The sequence below is a fragment of the Natrix helvetica genome, assembly GCF_964273705.1.
Source record: "Natrix helvetica genome assembly, chromosome: 1".
NCBI lineage: Eukaryota > Metazoa > Chordata > Lepidosauria > Squamata > Natricidae > Natrix > Natrix helvetica.
The window spans coordinates 72,512,242-72,526,943 of record NC_138548.1 but is presented as its reverse complement, the minus strand read 5'-3'; the positions used below and the strand labels follow the sequence as shown (position 1 = coordinate 72,526,943).

The window sequence follows — 14,702 nt, the reverse complement described above, 5'->3', positions numbered from 1 at the left end:
GATGCTAAATCTGCCATAACTTCACTTGGGACCATTCCTATGTTCCAAACTTTTCAAAGAACCAGCATTTTGAATCCATAAATAATGAAATCTCTTGATAAACTCCATCCCACCAGCCTTTCTTGTGATACTTGGCTTGTCATTTGGAACCATCTGAATTATTCAAATACTTTTCAATGTAAGCCAATGCAGAATTAGTTATAATTGTATATATGATATACACTGAGGACAGATCCTCATGAGATCCTCCTGCTTTTATCTGAATCAGAATGATAAAAATGTCCAGACTTTTAACTATAGTTTCTCTGGTTCAGAACATGTCTATGACACCACAATGCATAGACAAAAGGCACAAGGCATGAGGAATGATGCCACAGTGCTTTTGTTAGTCAACCCCCCCTCCATTTCATCTACCAAAGTCTCCATAGACCATATACCCTTGCATAACTCATTAAATAATTAAGCTATGCTCTGTTTCTGCACACGTTCATATTTTCTGTTCAAAGAAAGCCTTTCTCTACCTCATTACAGGCTTATTGTGCATCTTGGTGGCAGTCTTGCCATATTCAGTTGTGACACAAACTTACTCTCTGATAGCACTTGTCAAGCTGAGTCTCTACAGCTTCCCATTGTTTAAGACTTCATCATATCTACACCTGGCCCTGCTCCTGAGATCAAACAGCATGATAGTCCAGCATGTTTTGAAAGCAGTGACGTGCGGTGAGGTTTATAGCTGGTGAGGCTGGTGACATCATCAGCGCGAGCCATGGTCCCCTTCATGTTGACTCAGGAAGGCGGGGAATGGGACCACGTGTGCAGGAGGGTAAAGATGCCTCAGCCTCCTGCACACGTGGTCCCATTCCCCTCCTTCCTGACTCCTGAGTCAACATGAAGGGGACCACGGAGCGTGCTCCGCGGGACCGTGGCTCATGCTCCGCAATCCCCTTCATGTTGACTCAGGAAGGCGGGGAATGGGACCACATGTGCAGGAGGGAGTCTGAGGCTAGAGGAGCCTCCTGCACACGTGGTCCCATTCCCGGACCACGTGTGCAGAAGGCTCCTCAGCGCCTTTTCCCTTTTTTTATTTTCATGATGAGAGGGGTGAGGCTCTGCCTCCCCTGCCTCCCCTGACCGCACGTACCTGTTTGAAAGAGATGTCAAGCCTGAACCACCCCTACTACTAGAGGATTTAGGGAGTTAAACATGTCAAGATTGCAGACAGGACTATTCACTTTTTATTTATGTGCCTCAGTCAGGTGGTTACTGTGACTGTATTGCCTTTTATTTTAACCTCTCCATCCCAGACACTCTAGCTATAATTGTTTGCTATGGTTACTCATGCTGATTGTGATTATATTCAGCTAGATCACGGGTGTCAAACTTGCTGTGCCATGTTGCCGTCATGGAGCTGTGGTGGGTGTGGCCTTCATGTGACCCATCCGGCCCATGGGCCGCCAGTTTGACAGCCCTGAACTAGATGAAGCCCCAATCAGGATAAGAAGTTCAGGGAAAGGGAATTAATCTTCTTTGTGAGTGTTACAACACTTTGGAAGTCAACCCTATGCAGACACACAGCTATTATTTGCCATATTATCCCTTCTTTTCCATAATGTAATAAGCACAAAATGCAATGATAATTCTTAGAATGAAAACAGTCTTTAAAATCCCCAATTTCTTTCTTTATGCTGGCTAATATTAGTTACTAATAATTGGTTGTTATCAGATCTGAAATTCAAGTTAGCCAGATTCTGAAATTCAACAATATTAGGAATGTTTTCCAGGCTTGCCAGCTATTATTTGCCATTTTATCCCTTCTTTTCCATTTTCTTTATCCTTCCTTCGCGCACATTTTACCATGTGCTGTGAAAAATAATGTGGCTGGTGTTTAAACTGTAACGTGATCCTTAAATTGAAGCTCTGTATGGATGTGAGGCCTAGGTAAACAAATCAGCTGTAATTTCTATTTCACTTAAATTATAATGCACTTATTACTTTTTTCACAAAACACAGAATAATCATCATAAACTCTCAGAGCAACGACGGGCAGTGAACAAAGGCCAGAACCCTCTGCCAATCTACCTGGCACTCAATGTGAAAGACAACATCACCACAAAAGATTTTAGAGGTGTGTTCTTTACTGGGGGCTAAATGTTTTAACCTATAACAGTTGCAAACTATTGGTAACAAACTTTAACTGATTTCGGGAAAGGCTAAGCAGGGTTAGACTTGGTCAGTCTTCAGATGGGGGTGCATAGGGAAACCCAAGGACTATAGGCTAGATTGGGAAGTTGAAAAAAAAAACTATCCAGGAGGAGGACAATGGCAACTCACGTCAGTATTGTGCCAAAACATTACATGAATAAGTCCACCCATGGGTTGAGGACTTTTCATCCTTACACATCTAACTCAAGCCATTCATAGTATGATAATCACACACAGAGAGACACAATTTCAGCTCAAGTACAAGAACACTAGCTTATCTGGGGCCTTGTTAGTCTCTTCGTGTTATACTTCTTTTACATGGTACCAGTGTGCTAAGAAAATATTGGGATTCTGTTAATGCTTTATTGATACGAATTGCTTGCTACAAACACTCAAAACCGGAACTACAAAGGTATTTTTTTGGGGGGGAGATCTATAGAAACTTGATTCTTAGGTTTTAAATTCTCTATCTGGGAACTTCTCAAATTGTTAGTTTGAAAATACTATACGTATCCAGCTTTAGAGACTATATTTATATATGCATATCTTGTATGTTTGTGTGTATATACCCCAGATGTATATGCCAGCGATGATTAAAAGCATATCTGAACCAGAAGAAGGACAAAAAGCACAAAGTACAGAATTATATTTTCAAAATAGTTTTTAAGTGTTTTTAATTCTTTGTAGCATAGATAATAATAAATGTAATGGACCCTCTGAAATGTTTATCCATATGCTGAAAGCTGCCTTCTTTCATTTACTTCAGATGTAAGAACTAACAATGGATTTGGAAAATATTGAAATGTTGGATTATTCTTGATTTTCATGTATTATTAAGGTCAGGCCAGGCCACATTGAAAAGACATATAATTCCTTGAACATAATAATGTCTTTGGTAGTTTCACCTAAGAAAGCATCCTTTCTCTGCATAGAGAAGGTATGGTACTAAATGTGTTCTTGTTGGCCGTCATTACAGAGTGGTTAGAATTCACACCCTATGAAGTAGGATTTCCGAAATATGGAGCTTTTGTTCCCGCTGAACATTTTGGAAGTGAGTTTTACATGGGACACATAATGAAGAAACTCCCAGAATCAAGGATATGTTTTATGCAAGGTGACTTTTTTTTTCTACCTCAAGAAGAAAGGGCAGTGGGTGGGATTTTCCCTTGTTGAAGATACCAATGGTATCTATGGGCTTTCGCAAGAACTGGACTCACTTTGCAGCCAGATTCTCAGCTGAATACATCTAATTGGAGAACCTTGGGCTCCCTTCAGTGGTGGGTTCCGGATTCTGCTCCAACCGGTACAATTGGAATGGCCCCTGCATCACCCACATGCATGTGCGCAGCGCACGCGCACACACATGTGGCGCGCCCATGGTTGTAGCTGGAAACAACACTTCTGCAAGCCTCTGAGATGCTCCAGCTGCTCAATGGAGCGTCCCGCAGGTACCATACATGCTATGCACGTGCGCGGAAGTGCCGGCAGCTTTAAAACATGGTAAGGAGCGCGGGCAGGTCGGTGGGCCCTCCGGAGCACCGTACCGGAATTTTATCCGGTGCTCCGGGCTGGCTCCGATACACCCGTATTGGAGCGTACCACCTGCAACCCACCACTGGCTCCCTCCCTCTTTATGGGTGAGGATTATTTTAAAAACCTAGAATTCTATTGTCATACAATAGTATGTAAAACAGGCAGGAAAAGATGGTGCTCTCTCCCTCCATCTCTCCCTCTCTCTCCCAGTATGTGATGATATGCTTAATGAAATTAAATTAAAATAGTAAGGTAGCACTTCATAATTTATCATTAACTGTTCCAAGACAAGCAATTGGAAAATACAAGCTATAAATACTTCAAACATAGCTATATTTAGAATATAGCTTCAATTCTGACTGCATTTTAACAATAATACTTAACAATTGTTTTCTGGTCAATTCATGTAACAATATTTCTAGATGCAATTATTCTCTTACTACTCTGTAAGTATAACCAGTAGATTAACAGTGAAGAATTCCACTGAATCGGGGAGATTTTTTAAAATTCCAGAATAGAGATGTCTTCAGCCAAGCTTTTTGGGTGGCCATGGGTTGAATAAATAGAATCCCAGAACATGTTGATTGTTCTAGATTTGATCAAAGTATAACCTAGAGGCAAGAAGGGCTAGGTTGGTACTTCCATGCCTGGCTTGTGGGCTTCTTCAACAATTTCTATAGTTCCTTCCTTTCCCTTAACTGACATCACATGCTGACATCACTTTTGAATACAAGCATAATCTATCAGCAGGAGAGAAGAGGGCAGGTTGGATATCTGGTGTTTGACATCAAGGGTGGCAGTTGAGGTAGGGAAAGGAAAACATTGGAAAAGTTGGAGGAGAGTTGGGAGAGTTGCTGTCACACATCAGCAATTTGGCATATCCAACTGGGCCACTCACTCCTTCCCATGATCTTTCCAGCACTTTCCTTTCCCCACCTCTTCTTAGTTGCCACCGCAATCACTGTCCATATCTGTTCCCACCTTGTCCATCCCAAAGCACCTTCTAATCAAATTGTGCACGTTCTGGATCTATGACCAGCTCTAATACAAAATATGTATGTTTCTGTGCAGACATGGACTTCCCAAAACTGCCTGTTGTGTGTACAGAATAGTTCATGCCCATAACATTGTTTCTATCCCTATCTCAACAGTAAAATAAAATTCCAAGGAGAAAAAATGCTTTAACTTCATTGATCTCTTCCTTTCAAAGGATTGTGGAGTAGTGTATTTTCCAAGAATCTATTAGATGCCTGGCATGCAGCAGACAATTCAGAAGATTTCTGGAACAGGTGGACCCAAGATACTGTCACAGAGATTGGTAAACTATGAAAAGTTGTTCCAAAATTAGAATTCAGAATTTAACTGACTGACACTTTTTATATTTATAATATTTATCCGTCTTGCCTGTAGAACCTGAAAGTTCAGATAACCTCAGACTGAGGAATATGTATTCAGACCACAAAAGAGAGAAGAAATACAGTATAATTTGGTCTTATTAAGTATAATGTATTATTTCAGAGTTACATTGTGTACCATTACAGTATGTACTATTATGTACCATTACATAAACTACACCTAATAATGTACCATTTGGACTATCACTAATTTCCCAGCAAACATACATTTATTTAATGCAAACTAAAATAATATTTTGGAAAAAGGAAATGATCCTTTTTTAGCTCTTCAGTGGTTGAGCAGATCTTATATTGCTATGAACATCTTTTTTATTTGCTTCCCTCTTTCTGCATTACCTGATTTTAATTTTTTACCTCTAATTTTATATCCAAATTACTCTATTTGTGTAATATATCTACCCTTCCCTTTTTCACCTGCAACGTACTTCAAAGTATCTTGGAATAACACAATAATTTGATTTTTTAAAAAGAAATTATTTTAATAGCTACTTCTCTGAAAGAAAAATTGTCATATGCAACTAGTCAAGGGGGCAAAGGTTTGTTGGTGCTCCAAAAGGCAAAGCCATCTTTTATATCTTTTTAAACACACGATAGAGGAATACTTTGTCTATACCTTGTTTCTTCTGTATGACACTGCTTCACACTTTCCCCAGCTAGTTTAGCAAAAGCTAGAGCAGAGCAGCTATCTCCATTTACACTTGAAATGTTACACATCATTATCTTTGCAATATGAAAATACCACCTGCTTATTATTATGCCTCACAATCTCAGTTTGATTCATGAAGCTACTTAATTCTTTTACAAAGCCTTCTCGTGTCTTTGTAGTCCTGAAGAATATTTGCTTGATAACTATTCATGAATGGGTGAAACATTCCAATAGCGGATACACATGTAAAATTGTTGTACCCCCATAAGTTCCAGTAAGCATTGCCAATTATAAGGGACTTCAGAAATTGTGATGCAAAACATCTGGAGAGTCTTGTTTTTGGTGTAATAAACACTGAAATAAAATTCAGGAATTAATTATGCAACCTAAGCTTTTGTGTGTTGCACTACTGAAATTTAAACTCGCACTTAATGTAGAGTTTAAGATGTGTACAAATGTGTGTGAGAGAGAAAAATACTCATGCCACTGGTCAATTGTTCATCTTTGGGTATCATCTGAACTGCATCATACACTAGTACATAAGATTCTTATTCATTATTTAAATTAATTAAAGTTTATTTCTGTTGCTTGTATTTAGACGAAGTGCCTGATATACCGGAGAGACCCCATGAGATGCCAACTCGCATGTTCACTCCTGCTGGAGGTCTTTCCAATACTCTACGGGATATTTTAACAGATCGTCCAGCAGTGTCCAAGTATAATAATTTTTTAAAAGGGCTCCAAATGCATAATGAATATGTTCAGCATCAACAATTTACTAAATGGAAAGGTATCCTAGTAGGATTTGAATGTTTTTATATATCATTAAAAATCCACAATTGTCTTGTTGATTGACATAATTTTTCTCATTACAAATAAAATTTTTGGTCTAGTGGTTAAAGCACTAGGCTAGAAAGCAGGAGTCCATGTGTACTAGTCTTGCCTTAGCCATGAAAACCATATGGTTGACCTTGGACCAGTCACCCTCTCTCAGCCCATACAGTTCCTGTTGTGGGGACAATAGGGGGAAGAAGTTGTGTGGGATATGTTTGCTGCCTTCGGTTATTTGTAAAAATTAATAAAGGTGGGATACAACATTTATAAATAAATACAAATTTAAATATTTAAAAATGTCACTAGACAAATTGAATCTGGGACTCTACATAATGCATGGTTTAGGAGATTGGTCCTTAGTATGCAATGCATGGGAATCATGGAAGTTGAACTTGCTCTCTGCAATAGAAAAAAGACTCTTTCTAACTACCCATCTATACCATAAGTAATGTTCTATTCATAAGGTCAGGAGATTTTAAAAATTGGCCATAGATCCTGAGGAGAATGAATTGTGTGTTGAAGCAAATAGATCCATGGTAGGATGGGTATTGGCAAAAATGAAATTTATGAGTAATTGTCTTTATCTGCTGATGACCTATGGGTATTGACTTTACTTTTATAATGTATGTTATAGACACAATGCTTGATGAATCCCCCAATCAACTGAAAGATTCTACACAACATTTGGAACTTGTAGATACAGCCTTCTTCTTTGATACCAGTTGCCCTCCGCTTCTCAGACCAGAGAGGAAAGTGGATGTCATTCTGCATTTCAATTATACTGGAGGGTCACAAACCAAGGTTAGAAGAGATAATGCAGACTTTATTAGCAATAAAATAATAATTCCTTGAATTGTATAAAAATAATAGCAATTGACTAATACATTGCCTATATATACATTCAACTTTTCTCAAAGCTAAATATATCTCATTCCCTCAATCTCTTGTAAATTTTAGTTTTCAGTCCTCCAAAATCCTCCTTGTTGCCATTCTTTGTTTCTATTTCAGTTTTTCTGCAATGTCCTAAACCTGCAATGCCGAGAACCAGATACAGTGCCAGAAACAAGTTGCAATCCATTGAAATCTGTTTCACAGATTCTTTTCCCAAGTCAGATATTCCCCAATCTATACTTGTACTTCAAAGTAAATTGCTATTAGCTTTGATCCTGTTATTTTCAGCCAATTTTCATCTAGACTATTTAAAATGTTCCTGTTTTTCTAAAATATTAGGATTCCCTAGCAGGCCTGTAAAACATTCCTAATATTGTTGAATTTCAGAATCTGGCTAACTTGAATTTCAGATCTGATAACAACCATTTATTAGTAACTAGTATTAGCCAGCATAAAGAAAGAAATTGGGGATTTTAAAGACTGTTTTCATTCTAAGAATTACCATTATATTTTGTGCTTATTACATTATGGTTTCAAATCAATGCCTGCATTAAAAATTCTGTTTGGATGTCTTTTTGCATTTGCTAACATTGGCTGTTACTTTTTAAGCCTCTGGAACATGCCTCTACATATTTCTCAGCACAAGGAATCCCATTTCCTAAGATTTTGCTAAATGATGAAGAAAAGAAAAATCTAAAAGAATGCTACGTCTTTGAAGATACAAACAATCCTGAAGCCCCCATCCTGCTTTATTTCCCACTAGTGAATGATACCTTCCAAAGATATATTGCACCTGGTGAGTTAATAGTACAATACAATTGTAGTAGGTATTTGATCTTAAACAGGTTTAGATACTGCCTGATCCAGGACAAACACATTGATCAAAGAACTGAAAGAGCTCCTCTGACAGGAAAAGTTATCACAGTTGAATTCTTTTAGTCAGAAAAAAGAATAAAACAAGAAAGAAAATTACATAAAATTATGTATTGTGTGGAGAAAGCAAGTAAATCATTTTCATGTTTGGAACTCTAGAACCTGGCTCATCCAATTAAGCTGAATGGTGGAAGATTCAGAACATATGAAAGGACAACATTAACCTGTACAATTTTCTGCTTCAGTATATAAACCTGCGTTCATACATACATCACACAATAACATAGTATGATTTCATTTAATACATTGTATGATACTAGTTATTGTGAACTATACATCATAGTTTATTTATTTTATTTATTTATTATTCATGCTTCTAGACCGCCCCCTCTCCCAAAAAGGGACTCGGGGCAGTGTACAGTCCATGCCAAATATATCAAAATACAATAAAAATTGAATATGTACAGTTGGAATGGAGGAGGTTAAAAATGGAATTAAAAAAACTGTACAAAGCAATATATATAAATATAGGATTTTGAGCCCCTAAAACACACACAATAAGTTAAAAACAATACCCCTAAAATAACCAGTTAATACATTTGCCAGGAGGGACAGTTGTAATTATGCCAGGCCTGCTAATCGGAACAGGTGAGTCTTCAATTTTTGCCGGAAGGAGCGGAGGTCAGTAGTGGTTCTAATGTCGGGGGGAGGTCATTCCAGAGGGTTGGGCCCATCACAGAGAAGGCCCTACTCCTTGGTGTCGCCCGTTGGCATTGCCTAGTGGACGGCACCAGGAGAAGTCCCTCCCTGTGTGAGCGAATTGGCCGCAGGGATGTATGTGGGAGGATGCGATCCCGCAAGTAACTAGGTCCCGTGCCATGGAGCGCTTTAAAGATGGTAATCAGCACCTTGAAACGCACCCGAAAAACCACAGGCAGCCAGTGCAGCTCGCGCAGGAGAGGTGTTACGTGGGAGTACCTCGTACTCCCCATCACAGCCCGCGCGGCTGCATTCTGAACTAACTGCAGTCTCCGGGCGCGTCCCAAGGGCAGCCCCATGTAGAGAGCGTTGCAGTAATCCAGGCGGGACGTCACCAACGCATGAGTGACCGTGCGTAGGGCATCCCGGTCCAGTAGGGGGCGCAATTGGCGCACCAGGCGAACCTGGTGGAACGCCCCCCTTGCCACGGCTGCCACATGGTCATCCATTGACAGCCGGGCATCAAGGAGGACGCCCAAATTGCGCGCCCGTTCCACAGGGGGCAATTGTTCGCCCCCTATGGCCAGCGATGGAATCAGCTGGCTGAACCGAGGTGCCGGTAGCCACAGCCACTCAGTCTTGGAGGGGTTGAGTTTAAGTCTGTTGTCCCCCATCCAGACCCCGACGGCTTCCAAACACCGGGACATCACTTCGACAGCCTCGTTGGGGTGGTTTGGGGTTGAAATATACAGCTGGGTATCATCAGCGTAGAAGTGACACTCAACCCCAAAACCACGGATGATCTCACCCAGCGGCTTCACATATGTGTTGAACAGGAGAGGCGAGAGGACCGACCCCTGTGGCACTCCACAAGTGAGTGGCCTCGGGGTCGACCTCTGTCCCCCTGTCAACACACATTGCTTCCGGTCGGAGAGGTAGGAGCCGAACCACCGCAGAACGGTACCTCCGACTCCCATCCCCTCCAACCGGCGCAATAGGATACCATGGTCGATTTGCAGTGTAGTGTAAACATTATTAAACAAACAGTGCTTTGAGTGATGTTGAAACGGACTCTAGTAATGACTATTAAACTCAATAGTTTAAAAAAGTGATTAGATCAATATATGAAAAATTTGTCATTAATGCATCTTTTTTTAGAGAATAGGAATGTAAGGGCATTATATTATGTTATTAGCTGATGACCCGGCGTTGCTTGGGTATTTATAAACGTCGAAGCATTTGTCTGATAAGGAGCCATTGAGAGGGACCTTTCTTCCCCCTACTTCCTGCCCTTTTCCGTTTCCCCTGCCATGCACTCCTCTTTCCTGCCCTGTCTACGATCCTGGCATTTTGCCTTGAAGTGTTTGTCTGACTGGGAGCCATTGAGAGGGGACTTTCATCATCCTGCTCCCATGCCCATCATCCCTGCCCTCTCCCTTCCCCCTCCCATGTGCTCCTCTTTCCTGCCCTGTCTACGATCCTGGCACTTCATAGGCCTACTGTGTGAGGGAGATCTAGGTCTTAAAGGCCCACTGTGTGAGGGAGCATGGTCAATCAAAAGCCTCTGTACTGGCCTAATCAGGCTCCCTTTGCTTCATAGGCCTACTATGTGAGGGAAGCTTAGGCCTGAGTTGGGACAAAGGATGATCCTGGGAACACAGGCAAAGCTGTTTCCTGTGGGATTGGGCCACCACAGTCAGGTGGGGGTGGGCGTTCTGCTTAGGCCATGGCACACTCAATCAAAGGCCTCTGTACTGGCCTAATCACGCTCCTTCCCCCTCCCATGATATCACGAACAATTGCCGCTCTAGGACGCAGCACTCACTATCCTTAAAGGCCCTGGCTTTCCAGAGTTATGCTGGAACACCCACACACCAGGGGTTCTTACCACCCACAGTGTTTGTCTCCAGAATGTAAGTCACCTGTGTACCATGTTTGGTTAAAATTGCTCAAGGCGTTCCAGAATTATGCTGGAACAAACATACATACCTATATACATACATACATGCATGTATACATACATCCCTTTTAATAAAGAGATAGATGATAGATAGATAGATAGATAGATAGATAGATAGATAGATAGATAGATAGATGGATGGATGGATGGATGGATGGATGGATGGATGGATGGATGGATGGATGGATGGATGGATGTCCTATTGTGGGTTTCTGATTGGTTTTAGTTTGGTCAATTAAATAGCATGATACAAAGTAATCTTCAGTCCCATGTTATATTTTTATACATAATTAGTGTATCTTCTTTTTTCTTCTGCAGGCATAGAACGTAATGCAGCTCAATTGTCACAAGGCAATGTTGATGTCTCAAGTGCCTTTTCACCGTATTCTACAAGACAGGTCTCACTGCAAGAGGAAGAGTTTAACAAGCTGTTAAATCTAACCAATTATAATGTTCAGAATAATGCAAACACAATCTTGGAAGTTTTGCACAAGGTAACAGAACGGAAGAAGCAGGCTCAATTATCTCAGTCATCATCATGAAATTGCCTTCTTTGACTTGTAAAAGGAAACATACACATAAGAACTCCAAGCTCTGATAAAAAAGAGACAGCTAAAGTAAAATAATTGAAGTTGGTTGAATTGTACTATAGTCTTAAATTACTATTTAATATAGTTGCACATTTGGATCATGTCTTATATAGTATCTTCCATTTATTCAGATTTCTGATATTCAAAAAATTGCCTGCTAGTTATGAATATAATTATAATGCACAGGATTCTTTACTCCACACAATCTCATTTAAATAAATATATTATAAATTGCGATCTGTTGTATTTTGTCTAAGCTACAGTGACTCAAATACGTTTATTGAATTAATTGTTAAAAAGTTATAAAACCTTGATTAAATGATATGGGTACTTATAAAATAAGCAGTACATGAAGTTGCAAATGCATAATATATATCATAATTGCATAAAGCCATTTTGCTTTATAGACTTGTTTTTGTTTCACACCTATGCCAGGGATATAATAGTTAAAGCAGGAAATTAGAAACCTGGAGACTGTGAATAGCAGTCCTGCCTTAACTCTAAGGCCAACTGGTGATCTACGGCCAGTCACTTATCTCAGCCCTAGGAAGATAGCAATGGAACCCTACTTCTGAAAAAATGTTTTTAAGAAAACTGCAGGGGGCAGTCAGCAAGAATCAAAACTGACTTGAAGGCACAAATTGAATTCTATACTCTTAATGTTAGTTCAAAAAGCTATAATTATTATATCTGTACCTATTAGGATCTTCTACTCATTAAATCCTTGTGTTAAGAACTCGCTTTCTGTGTGGTGCTTTCTGTATGGTAGCAATTTGAAAATGTTATTAAATAATCAGTATTTATATGGAAATACACCAAAGCCGAATTCATGAAAAACAACAGCAAAATTGTATCAAGAGCCTATTTCACGTAGTGATTAAAGCATCAGGCTAGAAAGGGAGAAGCTATGAGTTCTAATCCCATGGTGCACAAAATCAGCTGAGTGGCCTCAAACCATTCACATGCTCTCAGACTTAAGGCAAATCATTTCCAAAAAATGTGCAATGATTAGTTTAGACCAGAGGTCACCAACCGGTGGTCCAAGAGAAAAGTTTGGTGATCTGCGGCGCACCCAGGTGGAGAAGCTGCTCTAGGATTACCAATGGGCCAGTCCTGTGACTAAAGCTCTGAAATATGGGACCAGCCAGGCAGCTCGTGGTGGGCTGGAAATCTCTGCCATAGAGGGAGGTACATGCAACTTGCAACTTTGCAGGAGATGCAACATGCAAGGAGTAGCGCAGCCCTCACCAGCCAGAATGAGTTAATGGTACTGTTGTGGCAAGGACGGGGTTGCGGTGCAGGCAGAAGCAACGAGTGTCAGCAATCCACGGCGTTCGTCTCCTTACTGTGGCTTCCTGTCAGCTGAACCCACCACTGGCTGGCCCAGTCCTTGCCCTCCCTTCCCTGAGCTATAGTCTATGAAAAGCATCCTGACATAGTTCCTGGGTTCTCCAGATGGCTCACTACAGAATGTAAAGCAGTAGTTATGATGTCGTCTGTCAACCTATTCCCCCGGTAGGCAAACTGATGTTTGTCAAAATCCGGTGGGAGGCATGTCCTAAGGTGTTGGAGAACCAATATCTCAAAGCATTTCATTGACATAATCACCATCAAAAAGGCAGCTTTATTTGGAACAGCTTACAACCTGTGATGATACCTTAACATCTGCCTATCTCAGGTGGGATAAGAGGGCAGATGAGAAGGACAGATAAAAATGTCAAATCCAAAGTTTCAGCAGTTCCAAGAAGGCTCCGCATCCATTTGCACTACTCAGGTGACCCTGAGGTCACAGATAAACACCCATGTGGTTTCAACAACTCTCTAAAAGAATGCAAATGGCCAGCTATCTGAGAGGAATATAAAACCTTCCAGTCAGAAGAAGCTTCTTGGATGAGAAGGGAAACGTCTTCAAAGAAAAACAAGAAAGTCCAGTTGCCTCTTGAAAAAGGACAGTCAAATCCAAACTAAACTCTTGGCTGACTGTGACCAACCATAATGATAAATAATTATATAGATAGCAATAAACAATACAGTACACTATTTAGCATTTTTCTGATCAATTGAGATAAATGGATTTTCCGTCAGCTTGCAAGCCCAAATGAATTGGAAGATAGATCGCTCAAGGAAAAAAGTAGCTTCACAGATTCTGTGGACATTGCAGCTCAGGAACCAATGAGCTTACAATAACTACAGATGATGCTCCAACCTTATTCTAGACTTTCTTCTTGAAATGGTACGAAGCTTTTTGATAGCTTCAAATTTAGTTTAGTTTATAGTTTATTGAATAAATCAAATAGTCATGTCAAATCAAATAAGATAAAATAACATAGTGCATTGACATATATACTATAAATGTATTCAACAGAATAATAGATAAGATCATCCTTCTGGCAAATGACTGCTTTCTGATCTTGATTGAAAACTCTCAGTTGGATGGCTTACACTATACATTTGGCAGTCTGTCTTATTGCCTATGTAACTTGGAGAAAGTAAAAGAGCCTGCTAATAATCCCAATGGGCTGTCCAGTCAGTTAATGACTCTAAATGCTTCTTTCTAATTAAAATATATAGTTAGCAGTCCAGGGGATGTGAGCAATCTCCTCTGTTTGCAGCATGCCAAATATACATATCATCTCTCTGAGTAAGGTTATTTGATGAAATCACCCATGTTTTACCATAACACCCAGGAACTTAAATCTTGCTTTGGTGAGCTCTTTGGTCTTCTGTCACATCCATAGTTAGATATTTTGGGGTGAAATTGTTGGAAGATCAAAGGTTTCCTGGTTCGTTCCCAGCTGGGAGTCACCGCTTACGCTTAGAAGAAAGTTTCGTTAAGACAGCCACCTGAAAGTTATGAGCTTTATTGAAGGAAGAAAAAGGAACGGGAAGGATGAGACGCAGCTCTGTCATTCCCGGGTCTGCAGCACCATATACAGTTTGGTCTTTCCCTATATACAGTTTTTCTTGCCCCTGGCTATAGTGTAAATTCCAATGAGAATAAAAGTTCCTTTATTCTGGATGATCGTTCTGATATTGATTCTCTTGTCTTTGGGTTTCGT

The 14,702-nt window shown here is 40.2% G+C and overlaps 1 protein-coding gene across 1 annotated transcript in view; it reads left to right on the top strand.

The window, feature by feature from the left end:
- LOC309387114 (cytosolic phospholipase A2 epsilon-like) overlaps positions 1-12,352 on the top strand; it is a gene marked incomplete at its 5' end in the record, with an annotated part of 57,708 nt that extends 45,356 nt beyond the window's left edge. Inside the window, 7 exons of the mRNA XM_081943322.1 lie at positions 2,011-2,125; positions 3,179-3,316; positions 4,946-5,053; positions 6,395-6,586; positions 7,265-7,431; positions 8,131-8,317; positions 11,372-12,352. Of these exons, the coding sequence (XP_081799448.1) occupies positions 2,011-2,125; positions 3,179-3,316; positions 4,946-5,053; positions 6,395-6,586; positions 7,265-7,431; positions 8,131-8,317; positions 11,372-11,595 (1,131 nt within the window). The 3' untranslated portion in view covers positions 11,596-12,352. The remainder of the gene's footprint in view (positions 1-2,010; positions 2,126-3,178; positions 3,317-4,945; positions 5,054-6,394; positions 6,587-7,264; positions 7,432-8,130; positions 8,318-11,371) is intronic.
- Positions 12,353-14,702: the final 2,350 nt, after the last annotated feature.